Here is a 22,713-nt window from a genome sequence, read left to right as displayed (position 1 = left end):
GAATGTGTGTATAGAGTGGGGAGGAAGGAGAACCACATCATGAATGACTCTAAAAGGAAGAAAAGAGTGCATGAAAATAAGAGAAGTGCTTCCTTAAGATGTTAATGTAACATCAGACAGCTGGTTCCTTTCTTTCTTTCTCTTTTTTTTTTATCCTCACCAGAGGACATTTTTCCATTTTTTGTTCAGGTAGAGTGGGAGGGAGAGAGAGGAACAGAGAGAGAGAGAGAAACATCGATGTGTTCCTTTCACATCGAGTGGCTGCCACCCGCACAACCCACCAGGGCCGGGACAAACTGCAACCGAGGTACGCGCCCTTAGCGGGAACCGAACCCAGGTCTCTCAGGACCGCAGGCCGACGCTCTAACTGCTGAGCCAAACCGGCCAGGGCTGGTTCCTTTCTTGTTACAGATGAGGAAACTGAGGCTTGTGGAGGTTACACTGCAAGCGACAAGAGCAGATCACACTGCCAGAATCTTCCTGACCATGAGCCCTATATTGCTTATCTCCTCACCCCCCTTTTTTCTCCTTGGGGGCATTAGGATCAGTGATAAAGAGTGTGGGAGAAGGAACAAAAAGAGAGAACCTTCAAGAAGCCAAGACCTTTCTGCTAGACTTCATAAAAATTTAACATGAAAACTTTCACAGACTAGAAGACACATATTACATGCAAATAATATGCTAATCACATGCTAATCAAAAGTCTGGTCCTCAGAACTCTGAGGCACACCTGGCTGTAAGCCCTGAGGGAAATTTTTGAAAGACCCCTGGGTTCCAGGATAGGGCTGGTGGGGGTGGGGTTCATTTAGGGTGAGGTTATGGAGTTAGGATTCATATTAGGATTGGAGAGGAATCAAGTGTATAATTTGGGGTTAGGGTCAGGGTTAGTGCAGAGTCAGTCAAGGGTGGAAGTTAAAGCAGGATTCAGACTAGGTTGTGCTTTTATATAGGGGAGCCTAGGGAACTCTTAAATATTTTCACTCCTGCCTGGCCAGTGTGGTTCAGTGGATGAACATCGACCCATGCATCAAGAGGTCACTGGTTTGATTCCCAGTCAGGGCATATGCCCAGGTGGTGGGCCAAATCCCCAGTGGGGGGCCTCCAGGAGGCCACCAATTGATGTTCTCTCTGATTGATATTTCTCTCTCTCTCTAAAATCAATAAACAAAAAAAAATTTTACAGTAAAATAAATATTTGCACTCCCCTCTTCTCCCCCATCAGCTGCTTGTCCCCACCTCCACTGCTCCTTCTATGTCTTGTAGCACAACCTTCTCTGCCTACATCCTCTTCCCAACCACTTCCCAGTTTGGCTGCCTGAGGAGCTCAGGGTAAATCATCCCAGATCCCAGCCTGGGCCCCAGAATTTCCTCTTGAGGCCAGACACTTGGCTTTTGGCTTCAGGAGCACTGACTGGCCTTAACCCTACCCAGACCCCTCCTTGTGACAGCTGCAGGGGAAGCAATAAGGACCTGGTGAGCTGGCAGCTTCATTCCTGATCATGGGGAAAGAGCAACAGAACATGAATAAATTCATGGAGCTGGCCCCTCAGCTCCCTGTGAGCCAAGCCTGCTCCCCCCACCACACATACCCGCTGCCGCCTGCAGCCTGCTGGTCACCACAGCTCATAGACTGGCTGGGGATGGGAGGAGAAGGGAAGCTCCAGAGAGATGAGGGCTGAGGTGAAGGGCTCAAAAGAGGGCCATGATGAGTAAGAGATTGGGGTGGGGAGCAGAACAAAGATTGCCTCTGGTGAGTGGAGGGAGTGGGGAAGGAGAGGGGTGGCAGGACCTGGGGTCAATGGGGCTTGTTGATCGGGCAGGAGAGGCTGATGTGAGCCCTGGCCTGCTCTCTCTGATCCATCCATCATCCAGCCTGGGGGAGCAGATCTGGAATTAGACATGCACGGGCCGACATGGCCCTCAGCCCCCCGAGGAAGACAAATGGCGACAAAGACCTTGAATAAAATTTGTATTTATGGTTGGAGGAGGAGGCCCCTCCCCCACTGGCTGCCAATTCTTTCTTTCAAGCATGTAGGGACCTCCCCTTACACAGGCCCAGCCTCAGCAGTCTCCTTCTCTCTGCACCATTACAGGCTGGGAGAGGCAAGAAAGGAGTACAGTAAACAAGAAATGAGGAAATTACCTTCACCCAATAATCATGCTCTGGTGTGCCTTGTGCCCTTCATTTTACACATGGTATTCCTATACATTACAGTTCTGGCATATCCTAGTCTCTAAGAGATTCTTTCCAGCTGTTTGCCTCCAGGGTCTTCAAACATCCCCACTCTGCCAGTCCTGGAGCTCCTTCTCCAAGCCTCTGGCCCTGGGGTCCCTGTAAGCAAGCAATTTCTCCCAGAAGGGCCAGACCCTAAGGAGGAATGCAGTCACTAGCTTTTTCTCTGGACCCTCACACCTCACAGAGAGGGATCTATTGTGTTCCTTCTTAGCCACCTGGAATGGCAGACAGTCACCTCTCACAGGAGGCTGCCTAGCACTTAATCTGCATTTTGGTTAGGATAATTTGTATAACCAACTTCAAACCCCTCCTCTAAACATTTACTATACAGGGTCCAACTTCTCTGAGTTTCTATCTAATCATAGAACTATGAGAAAGGAGGAAGGAAAGTGGCAGGGATCCTAGGCTGGACAAAATCTGGATCTAGGGCTAGGCAGGGTAAAGGACAAGAGCTGCCTTCTGACTCTTTTCCCCAGTAGACTCTCTACTCTTCAGTGCTGAGATAGGAGAGATGGCATTCATAGGGTCCCACATTTAAGGACTAAGAGGAAGACAATACAAAACCTCCCTTCAAATAGCCCTCATACATACTCACACCAAGACAAAACAAACCACAATCCCACTCACCCAGGGACACACAGGGCAGGGTCCCAAGGCCATGTCCACACCTGCCAACACACTGTCACAATGCACAGGCCCAGAGCCTACCATTCGGCTGAAGAACCGCCCCGCCCCCCCCCCCCCCCCCCGCGTCTTCCCCACAGTTGATATGTCACATTGGAGTCCGAACACGGACCTGGGTGTCTCTCTGCAGCGCGCCATTTACATTTCTCTCTCGATCTGTCAACCTGTCTCAGCTCCCGTTTCTCTCTTTCCGTCTCTGTCTCTCCCTCTCCCCCTCTGGGGCTGTCAGTCTCTTTTCCAAGCTTTGTCTCTGTCTCTGCGTCTCTATCTGGCTTTCCATCTCTTTGATTTCTGTCGCTCCTCCTGCTTTCTTGTCGGTTTCCTGCTGGCTTCCACAGGCTGTTTTCTCACTCTCTCTTGCTCCTTCACCTCTCAGCGGCTCTTCGCTCCCCAGTACTAGGGATCGAGGATAGGGGTGGCTGGAGATTTGCCTTTTCTAGTTCAAGGCAACATGTACTATTGAACCCTTTACCATATGATATTCCGTCATGGGCACTGAAGGGTATGAGTTGGTGGATTTCTTTTTTCTTGCCTTTCTTGTTCGTTTGTTTGTTGGATTTTATTTTCCTTTTTCTTTCTTTTTTCTTTATTTGGGGGGCTCTTTTTAGCTCAGAAATTCACCTTTGTCTTTTCTGTGTGTGTATCTTGTCCCATCATTTATCCCATCGCTATTTCTAGCTTCCTCTGGGCTCTGGGAATACCCAACTCCGAGTAGAGGGTGAAAGTAAGGATAGATGGGAGCAGTGAACCCTTGCAGAATCAGCTCAGAGCCGAGCATCAACCGGGAGGCGGAGGGTCCGCTGGTGGGGGCCGCTGCCTGCCCCGCCCCCGCGCTTCCTGCTCTGGGCGCCAGGGGTCGCTCCTCCCCGGGCCGCTTATAGCTGCTCCCGGCGCGCGGCTGCTCACACCACCTGCACCGCCGCCCTGAGAGGGAGGAGAGGAAGGTTAGGGACGCAGAGAGTGAGTGCGCTACGAGGAGAGACTCGCGGGGCCAAGGCTCTAGCAGGGGCTGGGGCCGCGGCTGGGGTAGAAAGACGGGTCAGTGCTCTCCAAGAGCCAGACAGCTAACCTATGAGGAGGTCGCGTCCGGTGGGTGCCACCCTAAGCGCAGAGCCCGGGACGTCCAGGGTGCGGAGAGTAGTTCCTCTCCGGCCAAGAGAGATCTGTCTGGGTAGCCGGGGACCTAGGCTCCGCCATCCTTGAGAAAGAAGCTGTCCAGAGAGCAAGCATCCTAGATCTGTAAGAAACCAGCCGTCCGAGAAGCCGCAGATGTCAGGCGCCCGGGAACGTTAGACTGAACAGGAGGGTAATAGAGGACCACGGGCTCTGAACCGTCGAGAGCTGCCCTGGCCCAACCCACGCGGGACCTTCGCCTTGACGGAAGGTTTGGGGTACCGCACCGCTGAGGCGGGAGCCCGTAGGGGCGGGGGGGACCGGGTACAGCCGTCGGGGGGGTCCCGATCCAGGCAAAAGCCCGGCCACCGCCTCCAGGGCCCGCGGAAAGCCCCGAGCCTCCGCCACCATTGCGCCCAAGAGTGAGGAGGATCTGCTGGCCCTGGCTGCGTCGCGTCTGAGCCGCCGCAAGCGGGTGGCAGGCGCGGCCGTCGGGGTGGCCATGGTGCTGCTGCTGCTGGTGGCTATTCCACTGCTGGTGCACAGCTCCCGCGGGCCGGCACACTACGAGATGCTGGGTCGTTGTCGCATGGTGTGCGATCCGCATGGGCCTCGAGGCCCGGGACCTGACGGCACACCTGTTTCCGTGCCCCCATTTCCACCAGGCTCCAAGGGAGAGGTGGGCCGTCGCGGGAAGGCCGGTCTTCGAGGGCCCCCGGGACCGCCAGGTCCCAGAGGGCCACCAGGAGAGCCAGGCAGACCAGGTCCCCCGGGCCCTCCTGGTCCAGGCCCTGGTGGGGTGGCGCCCCCTGCCGGCTACGTGTCTCGAATTGCCTTCTACGCGGGCCTGCGGCGGCCGCATGAGGGTTACGAGGTGCTGCGCTTCGACGACGTGGTGACTAATGTGGGCAACGCTTACGAGGCAGCCAGCGGCAAATTCACCTGCCCCATGCCTGGTGTCTACTTCTTTGCTTACCATGTTCTCATGCGCGGCGGCGACGGCACCAGTATGTGGGCTGACTTGATGAAGAATGGACAGGTGAGATGTCCCTGCCCCACCCAGCCCCAGATTCACCGGGGAGCTTTCTTAAGTCTCTCTGCACTTACTGATTACACAACCGACCTCCTTCCCCAAACAGTATCACTGAATCCAGAAATGCCAGGCTGCCAGGTCCCAGGTAGTGAGTAGTGGGCAGGCAGGTATTCAGCTTGGATTTTTTAGGAAAAGGTAAAAAAAAAAAAAAAAAAAAGAAAACACTGGATCATTTACCATCAGCTCTATTGCTAGTCCCAGGGTCTGGGACCAATTTTAGAGTGTCCTTACACTCAGCTAATACTGAGTCAGTAGGCAGAGGTGAGAAATGATATGGTAGCTCAAGGGACAGCCAGGCAGCTTGAAGGAGCAGATTTGGAGAAGGAAAAAGGCAAAGGACAGGTTTGGAGGAGGAAAGGCAAAGCAGAGGATGTGGGGCCTAGTCCAGTAGACTGCACATCCTCCCTGGCAACATCTGGCCTCCAGGTTCTGCTGCTCCGTCTCTGTAGTCAGAACCAGAGTCACTGCTGCCTTGGCCAGGGAGAGTAGCCCCAAGGACTTAGCTGGAAGACCTGGACACACATAGAGGGAGTGAGACACCCCAAGTGTTGGGGCTGGGTTAGGTGCCTGGGCCACACAAGCATCAGGGGGTGAGGTTAGGATTTAGTGGTGACCTCTGAATGCCCCATGCGATTGGGTGGTGCTGACTATGCCCTGCTAAATCAGGCCTGTTCATCCTGGCTGTGTAAAACCTGGGTCCTGCTAGGTCACAGCACTCTCCTGTTCCAACACCAGCAGACACTGCATTGGGGTCTTCTCCCAGCAAGGCTGCCCGAGGAATCCAGGGAAAGGGAGTGAGAGTGTATGTGTGCAAGGGAGTGTGAGATGTGAGTGTGTCTGTGGGTGCCGGGGTGGTGCAAAGGTGTGAACAAAAACCGTGCCTATCTGCAGGTGGCACTGAGTAGGTGTGTGTGGTCTATGCGGGAAATCTGCGAGCAATGGAGGGGGCAGTGTGTATCTAGAGTGTGCCGGTTTCCGAGGGGGCTGGGCCTGCGTGGCTCCCACTCAGTATTGCACAGCACGGAATGGGCGCTGCGGGCCTTGAGCATGGTAAATAGTGATTAGAATAATGATAAATAATTAATGAGTTAATAACCAGCCCCCACAGGACAGGAAGAGGGGGATTTCGGGTGGAGCTGGTGGCGAGAGGGGACCAGCGATAGCAAGACTAGAGGGGAGGAGGGCTACCTTTTGGAGCAGAAGGCGACCAGAAGGCGACCCCCACGTGGGTGCACTGCAGAGAACTAGGAGGGAAATGGGCACCCCGAGGCAAGAATGTATCATTACACCTTCCCATTTAAGGCCAGCACCCTTGCACATTTATGACACACCTGTGCCCTATCACTTGGGGATAAGAATGCAAGTTGAGGAGGCCAGAGGGAGTTCAGAATCTTAGAAATTATCCTACAGGCTAGTTTTATTTTTTTTAATGATAATAATAGCCTTGTAGCGTTTTTAAAAAATGGTTTTATTGATTTTAGAGAGAGAGAGAACCATCTATGCGAGAGAGAAACATCCATCTGTTGCCTCCTGCACGCCCCCCACCAGGGATGGAGCCTGAAACCCATTCATGTGCCCTGACAGGGAATTGAACCAGTAACCTCTTGGTGCATGGGACAATGCTCAATACACCAAGCCACACCAGCGTGGGCGCCTTATTGCATTTTCTGTGCCAAGTACTATTCTAACACACTTCACGTGTAGTAACTTATTTAATCCAAATATTAGATTATTACCTCCCACCTTATAGTTCAAATTGAGGACCAGAGAAGGCATGAAACATGCCAGAGTCACACAGCTAGTGAATGGTGGTGCTTGAGCTAAGTGATCTCCTGGTTTCTCCTTGTCCTTCCCAGCCTCTGCAGCCAGCTTCACAGGCCCAGCTGCACTTACTCGACCCAACCCAAACCCTCTCATCACCACAGCTCTGCATAGGGAGTGAAGGGATTATTCTGTTCTTCCTTGGTAGGTCCGGGCCAGTGCCATTGCCCAGGACGCAGACCAGAACTATGACTACGCCAGCAACAGTGTCATCCTGCACCTGGATGTGGGTGATGAAGTCTTTATCAAGCTGGATGGGGGGAAGGTGCATGGCGGGAACACCAACAAGTACAGCACTTTCTCTGGCTTCATTATCTACCCAGACTGAGCCAGGCCCCACCCTCCACACCCCTCCCTTGCCCTTCATCTTAGCTTCCCTCCTCACCCACTTTCAGTCAGCCCCATCCAAGGCATCAACCCACCCTTTGAAAGCCTGGCAGTGGGGACAGACCCGCCTGCTTCTGGAGGTGGCCTTAATTGGCAGATTCTTGGTGCTCTGGGGTATAAGGGGATGGGAGTGGAGGAGGCCAGGCCAGAGAAGTAAAGCTGCTTGGGAATGACCACACACATTTGTTTGTATGGGGCCTGTGAAAGGCGGTCTGAGAAGAGTGATCATGGTCCTCTTCTTTTGTTGGGAGCTGGGGAACAGTCTCACTAGCCAGACCTGGCATTTTGGGAGGGAGAGAACAGAGATAGGAGCCCATTTAGGTGGGAGGAGAGGTTAGGACAGGAGTAGGCGCTGGTTCTCTGTCATAAAAATGCTTGCCATCCTCATTTTTCAGGCTCCAGGCCCCGCCTTGGCAGCCTTCCTGTGAACTGGAAGAACCAGTGAATTCTTTCCTAGCATTTAAAACTCATTCTGTACAGTATCCATTTCACCCCCATCGGGACTGAGCCCTGGGGCTACAGCTGCTGTTGCCTCTTCCAATAAAGTGACGTTAGCAAATATGCGTGCCTCTTAACTGGTGCACAGAGTGGGGACGGGGGCTGACCTTTATACATACTCCTTTCAAGGACTCCCACCCACTCTGCCCGAGGCAAAAGTTTAGTTCTTTCCAGCAAGCCTGCCTCTGGAGGTGGAGGGGAGTAGCCCAGGGCTTCTGCTGTAATATGGGAAGGGCAAGGGGGTGGTATCAGCTTCAGCTTCAGGAGAGTTTCCAGCCTTACACTATGGGGAGACATGAATCAGATTTACACTAACAAGAGGGTTCCAAGGATATGGGTCCGATGTTCAGCTTCCTGCCTTATGCAGGAAAGTTTTTTGTTTTTTTTTGTATGTTTTTTTTTTGTGGTACGTGCTCCTAGTGGGAACCAAACCCGGGACTCTCTGGTCCGCAGGTCGATGCTCAACCGCTGAGCCAAACTGGCCAGGGCGTGATGAAGGAAAGTTCTAAAAGGAGCTCTAGGGGATGAAGGAGTTGCTGATGGCTCCTGGAAATAACACTGTTCTCAAGAAATAAAGAGCAGGTCCCCAAAGGGAACTATGAATGCTGTCCCCCAACACACTCAGAGCTTGCTGAGCAGGTGGGGTAAACAAAAGTAGGATGACTTCCTAGCTTCAGGACAGAGCCAAGGTGAGGGAGCCTGGAGGATCCTGAGAGCCCAGGGCTGGCTCTAAGCTGGAGGACACTGCCACCAAGTGGGCAACTGGAGAGCAACAGCAGTAGCTGGCCTAGGTCAGACCAGAGGGAAACAAGACATTGAGACACTTCAGACATTTTATTAAAGGACAAAAGAGTGCCGACTCCCAATCCCATGGGATTAACTGATAATAAATAAGTGCTAAAAGGAAGAAGCAAGACAGGGCAGGAGCAGGTGGAGGTGGGTGCCTCATGTCGGAGAGTCCGGAGCAGCCGCAGAACCAATTGGAATAAAACACTGGAGAGACAGAAAGACCTTGAACTGAGCCAACCTACTAACCTTTATAAAAGAGCCAAGACTGACCCCCTGCCCTGCTTCCAACTTCCCACAGGCTTGCTGTGTGGGCAGAGCCTGACTGTGGATGGGGAGGCTCACCAGGGCATCCTGCCATTCCAAAAACATGGCCACAGGATTGGTGCAGACCCGAGAGGGGCCTGAGGGAGGGGCTCGGCTGGTGTAGAAGGCACACTCATCATCCAGGCATGCCTCGTGAAAGCAGTGAATGGCAGTCAGACAGGCTTTGAGGCGCTGCCTCAGGGCCAGGGTTCGAGGAGCCAGACTGCTGGGGCCTGAGGGTCCAAGGGCCAGAGTTCAGGGTGGGCTCTGGAGTCCTTTACTCTCACCTATACTGCCCCTTCTCAATCCCCCACCAAGAGGCAAGCCAATTAGGAGCATAGGACTGGAGACCCAGCTCCTCCCATCTTGCTGAAGGGAAGCCAGGCTGGGCAAGGTAGGTAGGAGAAAGCCTGGGATCACCTGGTACAGGGCAGGGGTCCCATTCCCAGCAAGACGAGGACCTCCGTTGTTCACAACCCCTTCCAACCAACTACTTACCTGCCTGGCCTGTTGGGGGCCTCAGAGATTGGAGTGAGTGGATAGGGGGACTGGCACAAAGTGGGCGTTGGGAGGAAAAGATCACGCTGGTGGTTGCTGGAGCCCTCTGACAGCAGAAGGGCTGTGGACTGGACTCTGTACTCCTAGGTTCTAGGGAGCAGGCCTTTGATGCCCCAGGCTCTACCCGAGCGGAGGGCTCTGGGAGTCCAGTCTGTCCCTGGGAGCAGGCCTGAAAGGGTCCAGGCTCTACTGGAGGGCAGGCCTCAGATACCTCAGGCTGATTCTGGGTGGTAGGCTCTGGTATCTCAGGCTCCCTCCTACAGCAGGACTCTGGAGGCACTTGCTCTGCTGTAGGGCAGGGCTGAGCTACCTCAGGCTCTGCTCCAGGGCAGAGTTGTGGTTCCCCACACTCCTCTGGAAAGCAGGGCTTTGGCAGTCCAGAGTGCTGTGACAGTTCAGGAAGGTGGAAAGCCCCAGAATTATGCTCTGGGGCATTCAGAGTTCCTCCATTAATGGGGGCACATTTGCTCTCTGCCAGCCCCTCTACTTCCTGTTGCAAAAGCTGCTGCAGGATACTGATGCGCTGTGGGTGGGACAGAATACCCCAGTGTGATGTCAAGATGTGGGTTCAAGTGTCTATGTACGCTGTCCTATTCCCATACTCCCTTCTCCTCCCATTTCTCCCTTCCCCAGCCTGTCTCTGCCCACCAGGCATCAAAGCTGTTGTCCATACAGACCCACCTGCATCTTCAGCTCCTGGAGGTTGGGGGTTCTGCTAGGGTGGGGTCTGTGAAGAGTTGCCACAGGTGGTTTCCCAGGCCCCTCCTGCAACCTTTTACAACTTTCCTGATCAAATAACCGAACTGCAATCTGCTCCTGCCACATGGGAAGAGAGGGACCTCAATGTGAGGAAGTCTATCTGGGACAGGAAGACCAGTCTGAGTCCCAATCTCATGAAAAAGGGAACAGGTCCCTAACTGAAACGCCCTAGACTGAGATTAGGAGGGACAGCAGAGAAACAGGGAGAGTTGGAGAGTTAGGTAACTTTTCCAGAAAACCCACCTGCCTCAAACTCCTGGACCTCAGGCCAACAGGACAGATTGAGGGATTTCAGCATGGGAAGGCTTTGGGCACTTACCCAGGGCAGGGCAGGCTCTTCAGAGCAAGACTGAGGAGACAGGCCACTCAAACATCGGGCCTGGGACAGAAATGAGATGTCATAACTCTTCGTATACCCATCCATGCCCTTCCTATGCCAGCTACCTCCCCTGCCCTCTCTTACCTGCTGAGTTCTGGGGGCCGATGGGATGGGTGTGAACTGGGTTTTGGGGCGAATGGCAAGACGCCGCAACACTGAATATGAGGTCTGGGAAGAAATGGTGCTGGCTGAGGAGTGAAAAAACCTAGGCCTACCAGGGATCCCACTTAGACTGTTCTGCCCTTAATGAGCCTCTAGAAGCTGTGAATACAAACCAAAGCTGAGGAGGCAGGGGAGGGAACACGCTGAGCCAATCCAAAGGGGGATGGATGGGGGTTGGATGGTAGTAGCAAATGGCCAGAGGAGGGCATTAGGTGGCAGTCACGGTTGTCCTATAGAGAGGAACAAGGCATAAGAGTGATCCCTCCTTCCTTGCCTTCCTAGGTCTTGTTTTCACTACAGTAGCCAGTGTGATTTTTTTGATACCTAATCAAATCATGTCACTCCCCTGTTCATTCCCTTTCCCCATGGCTTTCCACCCATACCAAGTAAAATCCTAGGTCTTACACTGGTTTGTAAATCTTTACTCAGCCTCATCCTGTCATTGCTCTAAACTTACTTCCTGTCTTTCTCCTTACTCACTTCAGTCCTGCTGGCATCTCCTTTTTGCTGATACTTAAACAACTCAGGCATATTCCCTCCTCAGGGTCTTTGCATCTGAAGTTCTCCTGGCATGTTCTTCTCCCAGCTATCTGGATGGCTTACTCCCTCAGCCGCTTCTGGTCTTCACTTAAATGTCATCTCCTCAGTAAGATCCCCTGACCAATCTATTTGAAACTGAATACCACCTCCCCACTTCCACTTCCCCTTCAGTGCCTTATTATTATTTTTTTTTTTACAAAGAACTTATCACCATCTGACATACTATATATTTTACAGTGTGTTTACTTTTTTGGCTCTCTCTCTAGAATATGACCTTATTTGCAACTGTATATCTAGAACCTAGAACAGTGCTTAACACAGTAGCTGCTCAATAAATACAGTAGCTGTTCAATAAATTCTGTGGAGTGAATGAATGAATGCTTTGGCTAACAAGTGTCAGATCTCTCAGCACTGATCTGATGGTGATACAAAAATATACCAGACTGTGACCTCTTGCCTCCAGGCTCCAGACACTTGTAAACAGAGGCCAGTTCCACTCTGGAGAGGGCATGGGCCCATCAGGAGCAAATCCAGATCTAATGAACATCTGAAACCCAGGACTACCTCGGTTTCAGGGCTCCACCCACCATCCTCAGTGCTGGCTGCCGCTGGGGAATTTCCCCAAGCATCTCCCCACCCCACCACATTCCCTACCCAGGAGGGTCCCATCTCACCTTCATGTGGGTTAGCTCCCGGGTTTGTCCTAACGGAACCCACTGGGCCAGACTGACGGGGCCCCTTCCTCCTTCATCTGAGTGAGTGACAACTTTACGTTCTCCTTTCAGGAGAGAGGAAGCTAGGAGGAGATAGGACATTTGCTATAGTATCTGGAACACTCACCAAAGTTTGGCACAGGGTTTTACAACCTCTTAAGAGAATATGTCAGTTTGATAGCCCCCACTTGCCCCAACAGGGGTGGGGATCCATCCAGTATCCCCTTGGAGCCCAGAATTATCTCAATAGTCACTTATTAATCTGAACACACTGAGTGGGCTCAGGGTGTGCTGAAGGTTCCTAGGGACTGAGGAAAAAATAGTGAGTGGAAGGCAATTCTTGTAGGAAATGGCAAGGAGAGGGTAGGAATGGGGACCATATCCTTTGATGAAAGTGCAACTGGGCTAAGCTCTGGCCTATCAAGAAGGCCTCTTCCTCTTCATCTCCTTCTGATCTGTCCTTTCCCCCTTCCTCCCAGCCTGTTGAGTTTTTTCCTCTTGATCCCCACTGCAAACAGCCTACCTGTCCCTGTTCTGGCCCCATGGCCAGACAGACTCACCAGGCTGGACTGGGGTCTCCAGGAGCAATCCTGAGGTCTGGATCACTGAAGTCCTGATGACAATAAGGGCAGCAGCTAGCAGTCTAGTTGATACAGCAGCTAGAGTATCAGGTATGAGCTTGGCACTGTGCTAACTGCTTTACAAACATCACCTCATTTAAATCTCACACCCTCTAATGATGACACAAACATTATCCTCATTTGACAGATTGAATAAATTGAAGCATGGAGATTAAGGCAAGCTTGCACAACTAGTAAGTTTGCTAAGAGTCAGGAATCAAATCCAGATTCCATTTATTGCCACAGTCTGTGCTCTAGCCACTAAAGAGATAGCACCTCTCATTTTTGTGCTCTTCCGCCCCCACAACCTGAAGAAACTGATATCCTATTGAAACCTGGCTAGCAAGGCCTGAATCCTATTTCAAGGGCTCACATGGCTCACAGATTTCCCCCCTTTGGTAGAAGACCCCAGCTTTGAGGGACCCCTGTATGGGACATTGGATCATTCTTTACCAAATGATCCCCTCCTTCTCACCGGCTGCTGCTGCCACCTGTCTCTCTTTTTAGCTCCTGGAAGCTGGGGCGAGTGGAGGGGCAAAAGGAAGGTCTTAAAGGTGGAATCTGAACCATAAAAGCAAAAGAAAAAAGTAGAGTCAGAGGCGGGCCCAAAACCTTCAGGCCTCACCACCAACCTCATCTACCTCCACAGAACCCCTTTGGCTCATCACGAGGTACCTTCTCTCCCAAGGCCCACCTCTGTCCCTGGAAGAAGTTTCCAGAAGCACTGAGTATCAGCTCCCCCAAGGTCACTCACCACAGCTCTCTGTTTGCACAGGGTCTGGCTGCGGGGTCCTGGTCCCTCCAGCCTTGAAAAGCAAGAAGCCCTGGCAGGGTCCAGTCGGTTTTGAGGGGTTCTGGGAGCCAAATAAGTAGAGGCCCGAGCACCCTGGGACCCCAAAAAGAGGCTGTCAGCTTAGGATTCCCTCCTCAGTCCACCCCAGATTGATCTCATCATATCCTGTCTCATTACCTGGCCCCTCCGAATGGTGCCTCCCTGGCTCCCTCGAATCAGTACTCTCTGAGCCAGACTGGGCTGGCGCCCCAGGCGACAGCTCTTCACCCCCTCACCTGACAGGATGGTAGCTAGGGCCTCAGGGTCAGCCACAAACTCTGTAGCCCCTGGAATCTCTGCAAAGGAAGAAAAGGAAAGGTGAGAGAGAAAGCTGAGGAGACAGGTATCCTAGCATAGTTACCTTAAGGTGCAACATGAGCCAGAGACTCATATAACAGGACTCAACTCACCAAATGTTCACAGAACTTTATGTAAGACACTATTCTAGGCCCTAGGACCCAGGGATAAGTAAGACAAAGCTCCATCCTTAAAAAGCTATCATCAAACTATAGAGAGGTAACAGACTCAAGCCAAAGTATGGACATGCACCCTGGCTGAGTAGCTCAGTTGGTTAGAAAGTCATCCAGATACACCAAGGTTGCAAGTTCTATCTCCAGTCAGGGCACAGACAAGAATCAACCAATGAATACATAAATAAGTGGAACAACAAATCAATGCTTCTCTCTCTCTCTCTCTTCCCCTTCTCTCTCTCTAAAAATAAATAAAACAGCCCGGCTGGTGTGGCTCAGTGGATAGAGCTTTGTCCCATGGACTGAGAGGTACTGATTCCATTACCCGGTCAGGGCACACGCCAGGGTTTCGGGCTTGATCCCCAGTAGGGGCCATGCAGGAGGCAGCTGATAGATATTTCTCTTTCACATTGATGTTTCTATCTCTCCCTCCCTTCCTCACTCTCTCTAAAAAATCAATGAAAACACTGTAAAAACAAAAACAAAAAAACAAAACAAAGTATGGGCATGTTATAAAAGAGTATATAGGCCAGCCAGTGTGGCTTACTGGTTGAGCACTGACCCATGCACCAAGAGGTCATAGGTTCAATTCCCAGTCAGGGCACATGCTCAGGTTGTGGGTCCAATCCCCAGTGGAGGGCATGAAGGAGGCGGCCAATCGATGTTCTCTCTCATCGATGTTTCTATCTCTCTTCCTTTCCCTTCCTTTCTCTCTAAAGTAAATAAAGCAAAAAAATTTTAAAAACATTTTTTAAAAAGAGTATAGCAAAGTACTAGAACACAAAGCAACTGATTGTGACTGGAGAGCTGGAAAAAGCTTTAGAAGAGAACATTTTGTTGAAGGAAGGAGAGGGCTTCTAAGAAAGCTTTCCAGGAGCAGACCAGGAAGGACTCTTATAGTCAGCAAGAAACTGGAGGAGTGCAAAGCCCCCAAACTCCACTATCCCTATCTCATTCTCCCTATCAGCCAAGGAGACTGTGTTTTAGGCCTCCAACAAGTACCTGTCTGGGGAGGGGGCCCAGGCCCCACATTTTGTCCCCTAGGGCTAGGCCTGAGCTCTTCCAAGGGGTTCCGAAGCAGAGTGCTTCCCACCAATCTCTCTGGTTTCTCTGTTTGATGTGTGGCTTTTGGCCTGGGGCCTGCTGAGTCAACAAGGGGATGTTGAATACTGAACTTCTGCTCCAATCTCTGGGGGAGAGGAGGATAAAAAAAATTCAGTGTTGGGGTGCATTGCTGGTGTGTGCTGCCTTTTTATAGCTATATTTTCACCACCAAGCCCCTCTTACCTTTGGGTCTTGGTTCTCCTGGTCCAGGGTGCAAGGCTTGACTGTGGGGACAGGCGGGCGTCTCTTAGAGCTTACCGGAATCTTGCTAGGGGTGGGTGATACACCCCGAAGGAGAGGATCCTTCTTGGTTTGGAAGGTGGTCATGGCGGCTACAATTGAGACGGGGAAGGCAAGATCAAAGATCAAAGGTCCACCAGTTTGGGGCACTGGTGCGGTCCTCACATCCCTGGTACTTCCACCTAAGCTCAAAACCATGCGCCCAGAAGACCCGGCGCCTGCAAGGCCGGCTCTTCTGGGTGCCACTTTCAGACACCCAGAGCCTACTCTTTTGCTCCATGACCCCGAGCTGCCTCTCCTCCCTAAGAATCTTCACATCCCTCATTCCCTCCAATATCCCCGTGCCGCACCTTCCCCCCGAACCCCTCAAGGTCCACCCCCGCACTTCGCTTTTTCCCTGACTCTTCTCCTGAGGCAGCTACTTCTCCAGTTTGTAAAATACGCCAAGCTCCTGATTGGCTCATCCGCGGCGCGTGACGCCTAACTCAGCCTTCCAATCCGCGGGCTTCGTGGGCGGGGCCAAAAATAGGACTAGTTGATGAACCACTTTATAGCCAGGAAAAAACTGACGCGGCTCAATCAGCCAATCCTAGAGCGGAGCGCGGGGTGGAAGGCGAGGAAAGAGGAAGGAGGAGGCCGTTCTGAGGCTGGAAAGGCGTGGCGCCCCAAGTCTGGGCAATAACGGGTGCCGTCGTACTCTCGCGAGGTTTCGGCACTGGCGAGGGAAGGACCATTCTGGCTGTTTTGTGGGAAGGGTTGGTAGTCATGGTTGGGGTTACCTCTGTAGGCCGCTGGTTGGAGGGTCCCCGACCGGACGCTAATCCGAGTGCGGTGTCAAGCTTTGGGGACGTCATTCCGGACACTTAAAGAAAACATGTCCTCAGAGAGGCCTGCCTTGAACTCCTTTACTCATAACTCACCCTAATCTAAATAGTTTAGATTAGGTTATATGCTCTCAAAGAACAGTGTTTGTTTCCTTGCAGCGGCTCTCAACCTGTGGGTCGTGATCCCTTTGGGGGTGAAGGACCCTTTCACAGGGGTCGCCTACGACGGTGGGAAAACATATTTCCCAGGGTCTCAGGAACCGACACACCGCTCCTCCATCCGTCTTCAGGCGGTCCGCCCACATACAGATACGCCCACAAACAACATGAGGGACTGTATTAAAGGGTTGCGGCATTAGGAAGGCTGAGAACCACAGTGCAAGTTATCTTTACAAACTTGGAAACTTGAATTTGTCAATATACATAAGGTAGATCTTTGGACTAATTCCCACTTATCAAATTTGTAAGAGAAATTGAGTGATTTAGCATGAGTGGTATACCTTTTTAATAACTAAAATATGTATGCCTGTTTCTCAGGGTACCAGCTTCACAGAATCAAGGTACAAGGGAGAATGATTTTATATCAGAAAAGTCTTTAAAACAGCCAATGCTAAGAATATCTGCCATGCCTATCAGAGAATCAAACCTGTTCACTACACAGTAGTCAGAGTGACTTGTTTCTGTTTGCCTTTGCTGGACCTTTCCTACAGAAATTTGAGTTAATCTTCTTCATCAGGTTATAACATAGTGTTTTCATCAATGTACAAGCCACCTCTCTTATTTTATTCTATCACCCCCTTTAATTCTCTGTCTGCTCTCCTATTCTTCTCTCCCATAGACACCAGTCAAATGTAATTGATATATGTTCCTAACTATGCATGTATGCTTGAGTTTCCTATTACTGTTATAAAAAATTTCCACGAATTTAGTGGCTTTTAAAAACAATACAGATATATTCTCTATTAGATCTAGAGTTCAGAAATCTAGAATCAAGTATTGGCAGGGCTCCATTCCTTCTAGAGGATTCAAGGGAGAGTCTGTTTGCTTGCCTTTTCTAGCTTCTAGAGGCTGCCAGCACTCCTCAGTTTGTGGCCCCTTCTTCCCTCTTTATAACTCTGTCATCATGATACCACTGTAATTAATTTAACCTAGTAATGAATAACAGAAAAGGAGCAAAGGGAAGGCCAAAAGTAGGCATGCCCAGTAAAGTCTAGGAAAAATAGGGAAGGTACTTGCCTGTCAGTCACACCTGGAAACAGGTCATTGGCTAGAATAGGCTGGCCACTGCAAGTACTGAAAGATTTAAGATATTTAATCTCCTAAACAAAGGAGCTCTCTCTCTCTTGCTGTTTTACTTGCTTACACTCAACTCCTGGCTTGCCAGGCTCTCAGTCTCCTGCATTTGCCCACATGACCCACAGCCATGTGGACCCCACACACAATGGACTAATGGATTGCAACTAGCTGATACTAAACCAGACCGAACTCCACCATGGAACAGAAACTTTGGACGCTAGCTTTGCTTCTAACTCTACTGAATCTCGAGTTGCACGTCTGGAACTGGATTAAGGGAAATAGGAATTTGGAAAAACAGAGATGTAATTCCATGCAAGTAAATATTACTCAGGTGAATGTCAGAAAATTCTTTTTCTCAAGATATCGTAAGGACCCCACTCCCACTAGCAATGGAGAAAGACCGTCCACGCATTTCTCCAATAACAATCACATTTACTACTTAGTCACTTCTACCTCCCTTTTATTTTATTTTATTTTAATTTATTTATTTTTATTAATTAATTTTTGTTACAGATTATTCTCCTTTTTCCCCCACTGATGCCCCCCTCCCCCTCCCTCTCTGCCCTGTCCCCAGTTTGTTGTTCATGTCCACTGTTCATGCGTACATGCATATAAGTTCTGTAGTTTATCTCTCCCCCACCACCCCCTCTTCTGGGGATTGTCAGTCTGTACCCCACTTCCACATCTCTGGGACTACCCCATTCCTCAGACTGTTATGTTCATTATATTCCACAAATAAGTGAGATCATATGATACTTGTCTTTCTCTGTTTGGCTTGTTTCACTTAGGATGATACTTTCCAGGTCCCTCCATGTAGTCTCAAAGGATAAGAGATCTTTCTTACAGCTGCGTAGTACTCCATTGTGTATACGTACCACTGCTTTTTTATCCATTCGTCTACTGATGGACACTTGGGCTGTTTCCAGATCTTAGCTATTGTAAATAGTGCTGCTACAAACATGGGGGTACATATATTCTTTCTGATTGGTGTTTCATGCTTCTTAGGGTATATTCCTAGAAGTGGGATCACTGGATCAAATGGAAGTTCAATTTTTAATTTTTTGAGATAACACCATATTGTTTTCCATAGTGGCTGCACCAGTTTGCATTCCCACAAGCAGTGTACCAGAGTCTCCTTTTCTCCACACTCTCACCAACACTTGTTGTTTGATGATTTGTTGATGGCGGATGGCGGCCATTCTGACAGGTGTGAGGTGATACCTCTTGTTGTTTTAATTTGCATCTCTCTGATGATTAGTGATGATGAGCATTTCTTCATATGTCTCTTAGCCATTTGTATGTCCTGTTTGGAGAGGTGTCTATTTAGTTCCTCTGCCCATTTTTTTTTTTTTATCATCCTCCTCACCCGAGGACATTTTTCCATTTTTTGTTCAGGTAGAGTGGGAGTGAGAGAGAGGAACAGAGAGAGAGAGAAACATCAATGTGACAGGGACACATCGAGTGGTTGCCACCCGCGCAACCAACCAGGGCCGGGGACAAACTGCAACCGAGGTACGTGCCCTTAGTGGGAACTGAACCCGGGTCTTTCCGGACCGCAGGCCGATGCTCTAACCGCTGAGCAAAGCTGGCCTGCCCTCTGCCCATTTTTTAATTGGGTTCTTTGTCTTCCTTTTGTGGAGTTGTATGAACACTCTCTATATATTGGAAATTAACCCCTTATCTGATATACCATTGGCAATTATGCTCTCCCATACAGTGGGTAGCCTTTTTGTTTTGATGATTGTATCTTTCGCTGTGCAGAAGCTTTTGAGTTTGATGTAGTCCCATGTGTTCATTTTCTCCTTTGTTTCTATTGCCTTAGGTGATGTATCAGTGAAAATTCTGCTGCATATGATGTCTGAAATGTTGTTGCCTACAGTTTCTTCTAGAATTTTTATGGATTCATGAGTCACATTTCAGTCTTTTATCCATTTTGAGTTTATTCTTGTGTAGGGTGTAAGTTGATGGTCTAGTTTCATTTTTCTGCATGTAGCTGTCCAATTTTCCCAGCACCATTTATTAAAGAGGCTGTCCTTACTACACTGTATGCTCTTGCCACCTTTGTCAAATATTAATTGAGCATATTTCCTTGGGTCCATTTCTGGGTTCTCTGTTCGTTCCACTGGTCTATATGCCTGTTCTTGTGCCAGTACCAGGCTGTTTTGATTACGGTGGCTTTGTAGTATAACCTGAAATCTGGTAATGTGATCCCTCCAACTTTGTTCTTCCTTTTCAAGATTGCTGTGGCTATTCGAGGTCTTTTTTGGTTCCATATGAACTTTTGAAGTACTTGTTCTAATTCTGTGAAGTATGCCATTTCTACCTCCCTTTTATAAAGACCCTGTAATTATATCAGGTCAACCATATAATCCAGAATAATATTCCCATCTCAAGTTACTGAACTTAATTGCACCCACAAAATCTCTTTTGCCATATTCAAGGGATTCACAGATTCAGGGATTAAGATGCGGACATCTTTGGTAGGGGGCATTATTCAGCCTACTACAAGTTGTTTAGTGTGTGTGTTTTAAATTTGCATAAATGGCATTGCCACTTGATTCTCTTTTTACTTTTTTTTTTTCCAGTCAACTCCGTGTCTAGGATCCATCCTTATTGCTATTTATAATCTAGTTCATTGCTTATGACAGCTTTCTACTGGTCCTGCATAGGATTTCATAGTAGGCATCCATCATATTTTACTTATCCATTTCACACTTCTACAAGCAATTCTAAAGAATTATCATCTTCTTACCTGGTCTCCTTTGAACCCATCCAAAAATTTCCCTGGGATATTTACCATATATAGAGTGGAATTCCCAGGGTCGTAAGGCTTATGCACACTTCAGTAAGTACTGCTAGATCATTTTTCAGAATGTATCTGTTGGCACTCTTAATATTAATTGAAAGTTTCATATCACTTCTATCATCTCCAACACTTGATATTATACAACTTTCTAACTTCTACGGTTCTAATGGGTATTAAGTAGACTCTTAGTTATTTTGAGTTGCATTTCTCTGATTATTAGTTACGTTTGAGTGTTACTTCATATTCTTGTTAGGTAGTAGAGCTTCATCCTCTTTGAAATGCCTACTCACATGCTTTTTATATTTTTTCCAATTGGCTTTCCTGTCTTTATTCTTGTGGATTTATAAGATTTCACTGTATATTCATTTTTTAACCTCATGTCCACTTTAGACACTGCAAATATTTCCTTTAGGTCTGTAGAGGAAGATAATTAATTTTCTAGCTTGCAACCTTAATGAACTCTTGTTTTTCCTAGTTTGTCTATTGATCCTGCTGGGTTTTCTATAGAGATAATTATGTCTTCTGCAAATAAAAACACTTTTATGTATTCCATTTCAGTCTTTACACCTTTTTGGGTTTCTTATTCTTGTTTTGCTTTGTTTGATTTTGTTGGATTTATTCCTTACATCCTGATACAGAACTTCCAATGTTTAATTAAACTAGCAGTACTAGGGCAACTTGATTTGTGGGAAATGATCTAAAGTTTTTTCAGAGAATAACCTCCCCCCCCCTTTTAAAAACTAGTGAAACTATAGCAAGCAGAAAGATTATTTATTTATTTTAGTTTTCTAACTTTTATTTATTACTAAAGATTCTAATATGAGGGTGTATGGATAAAATTTAGGAGATAGTTAATTTTCAGAAATCTGCTTGGAACAGAGTGTGTGTGTGTGTGTGTGTGTGTGTGTGTGTGTGTGTGTAGTGTGTATAGGGGAGAATATTACTCTGAAGAGATCCAGCTTTCATTGCTCTCCAGGTGGATTTGTGAAATGACCCTGGCCAGTTTGGCTCAGTGGTTGGAGCGTTGGCCTGCGGACCAGAGAGTCCCAGGTTTGATGCCCACTTGGGCTCCGGCAGAGGGAGGGTGGACTGGACTGGAACTGTGTGGGGACACTTGGAATTTGGAGGGCGCTCCGAGATTTTGCTGAGTTGCGGCCACACAGGACTGTGGCCATCTTACTCCTTCCCAGGGCTCTGGGGAGAGGCGGCGACCCCTCCCACTCAAGCAGAAAATTTAGATGAATAGTACAAAGAACTTTTTATTTCAACTGTTTGAGAATAAGTTGTGAATATGTTGCCCTATTGCCCCCCACCCCAATACTTTAGTGTCTATTTCCTGCTAACAAGGACATTTTTTACATAACCACAATACAACCATCAAAACCAGGAAAAGGCCCTGGCTGGTTTTGCTCAGCGGTTAGAGCATCGGCCTGTGGTCCAGAGAGACCTGGGTTCAGTTCCCGCTAAGGGCATGTGCCACGGTTGCAGTTTGTCCCCGGCCCTGGTTGGGTTGTGTGGGTGGCAGCCACTCAATGTGTCTCTCTCACGTCGATATTTCTCTCTCTCTCTCCCTCCTACTCTATCTGAACAAAAAATGGAAAAATGTCCTCAGGTGAGGATAAAAACAAAAACAAAAACAGGAAAAGAACAATGGTGCATTCCTACCATTCCTAAACCTCAGATCCCATTCAAGTTTCACCAGTTTTCCAAGGGATGCCTTTTGCAGCAAAAGGATCCAGTCCCAGTAATATGCTGTATTTAGTTGTCATGTCTCTTTTTAAAAAATTCATCCAGCGAATCTCTTTTCAAACATTTTTTTTCTCTTCTTTATTGATTTTTAGAGAGAGAGGAAGGGAGAGGGAAAGATAGAAACATCGATGAGGGAGAACATTGATTGGCTACCTCCTGCATGCCCCCCACTGCCCACAACCTGGGCATGTGCCTTGACCGGCAATCAAACCGGCGACCTCTTAGTGCATGGGTTGACACTTAACCACTTAACCACACTGGCTGGGCAGTTGTCTTGTCTCTTTAGTCTCTTTCAATCTGCAACAGTTTTTCATTCTTGACTTTCATGACCTTGAAACTTTATAGGATTATAGTCCAGTTTTTTGTAGGAAGTCCCTCAATTTGGCTTTGTCTGAAATTTTTTTATAATTAGATTCAGGGTATGCATCTTAGGCAGGACTGTCACAGAAATGATGCCATTTTCTTCCTACTGCGGTCCTATCAGGTGGTCCTGTTTCTATCTGTCCCTTTACTTTGATTACTTGATTAAAGTGGTATCTGCCAGGTTTCTCTACTATGAATTATTCTTTCCCTTTGGCAATTAATAAGTATTTGGGGGGCGGGGAAAAACTTTGAGATTATGTAAATATTTCATTCCTCATCACACTTTCACTTTATTTACTTAATTATATCAGTATGGACTAATAAATTTCTATTATATTCAGTGGATTATTATCCAATGACTAATATTGTTTATT

At 48.8% G+C, this 22,713-nt stretch overlaps 2 protein-coding genes across 12 annotated transcripts; one reads left to right on the top strand and one right to left on the bottom strand.

Moving 5' to 3' along the window:
* Window positions 1-4,523: 4,523 nt before the first annotated feature.
* Window positions 4,524-7,275, top strand: C1QL4 (complement C1q like 4). The gene is made up of 2 exons (XM_036253016.1): window positions 4,524-5,072; window positions 7,096-7,275. The coding sequence occupies exons 1-2, from the start codon at window positions 4,536-4,538 to the stop codon at window positions 7,273-7,275; spliced, it is 717 nt and encodes a 238-aa protein (XP_036108909.1). The 5' UTR covers window positions 4,524-4,535.
* Window positions 7,276-8,704: 1,429 nt separating this feature from the next.
* LOC118624555 (trophinin associated protein) lies at window positions 8,705-15,631 on the bottom strand. Of its 11 annotated transcripts, none has more exons than XM_036252929.1 (14): window positions 15,245-15,628; window positions 14,960-15,146; window positions 13,626-13,783; window positions 13,410-13,541; window positions 13,131-13,216; window positions 12,596-12,678; window positions 11,997-12,118; window positions 10,896-11,012; window positions 10,705-10,788; window positions 10,561-10,620; window positions 10,164-10,298; window positions 9,423-10,005; window positions 8,964-9,157; window positions 8,709-8,825 (listed from the first exon to the last, which is right to left on the bottom strand). In XM_036252929.1, the coding sequence occupies exons 1-14, from the start codon at window positions 15,497-15,499 to the stop codon at window positions 8,778-8,780; spliced, it is 2,244 nt and encodes a 747-aa protein (XP_036108822.1). In that variant the 5' UTR covers window positions 15,500-15,628; the 3' UTR covers window positions 8,709-8,777. The 11 variants fall into 11 exon arrangements, with proteins under 11 accessions (XP_036108830.1, XP_036108831.1, XP_036108821.1 ...); XM_036252930.1 differs by having other exon boundaries at window positions 8,710-8,825; window positions 12,596-12,648; window positions 15,245-15,627; XM_036252928.1 differs by having other exon boundaries at window positions 8,708-8,825; window positions 10,561-10,788; window positions 12,596-12,648.
* Window positions 15,632-22,713: the final 7,082 nt, after the last annotated feature.

Source organism: Molossus molossus, unplaced genomic scaffold, assembly GCF_014108415.1.
Source record: "Molossus molossus isolate mMolMol1 unplaced genomic scaffold, mMolMol1.p scaffold_m16_p_10, whole genome shotgun sequence".
Taxonomy (NCBI): Eukaryota; Metazoa; Chordata; class Mammalia; order Chiroptera; family Molossidae; genus Molossus; species Molossus molossus.
The sequence above is the reverse complement of the archived record's forward strand: the minus strand, read 5'-3'. Positions and strand labels throughout refer to the sequence as shown.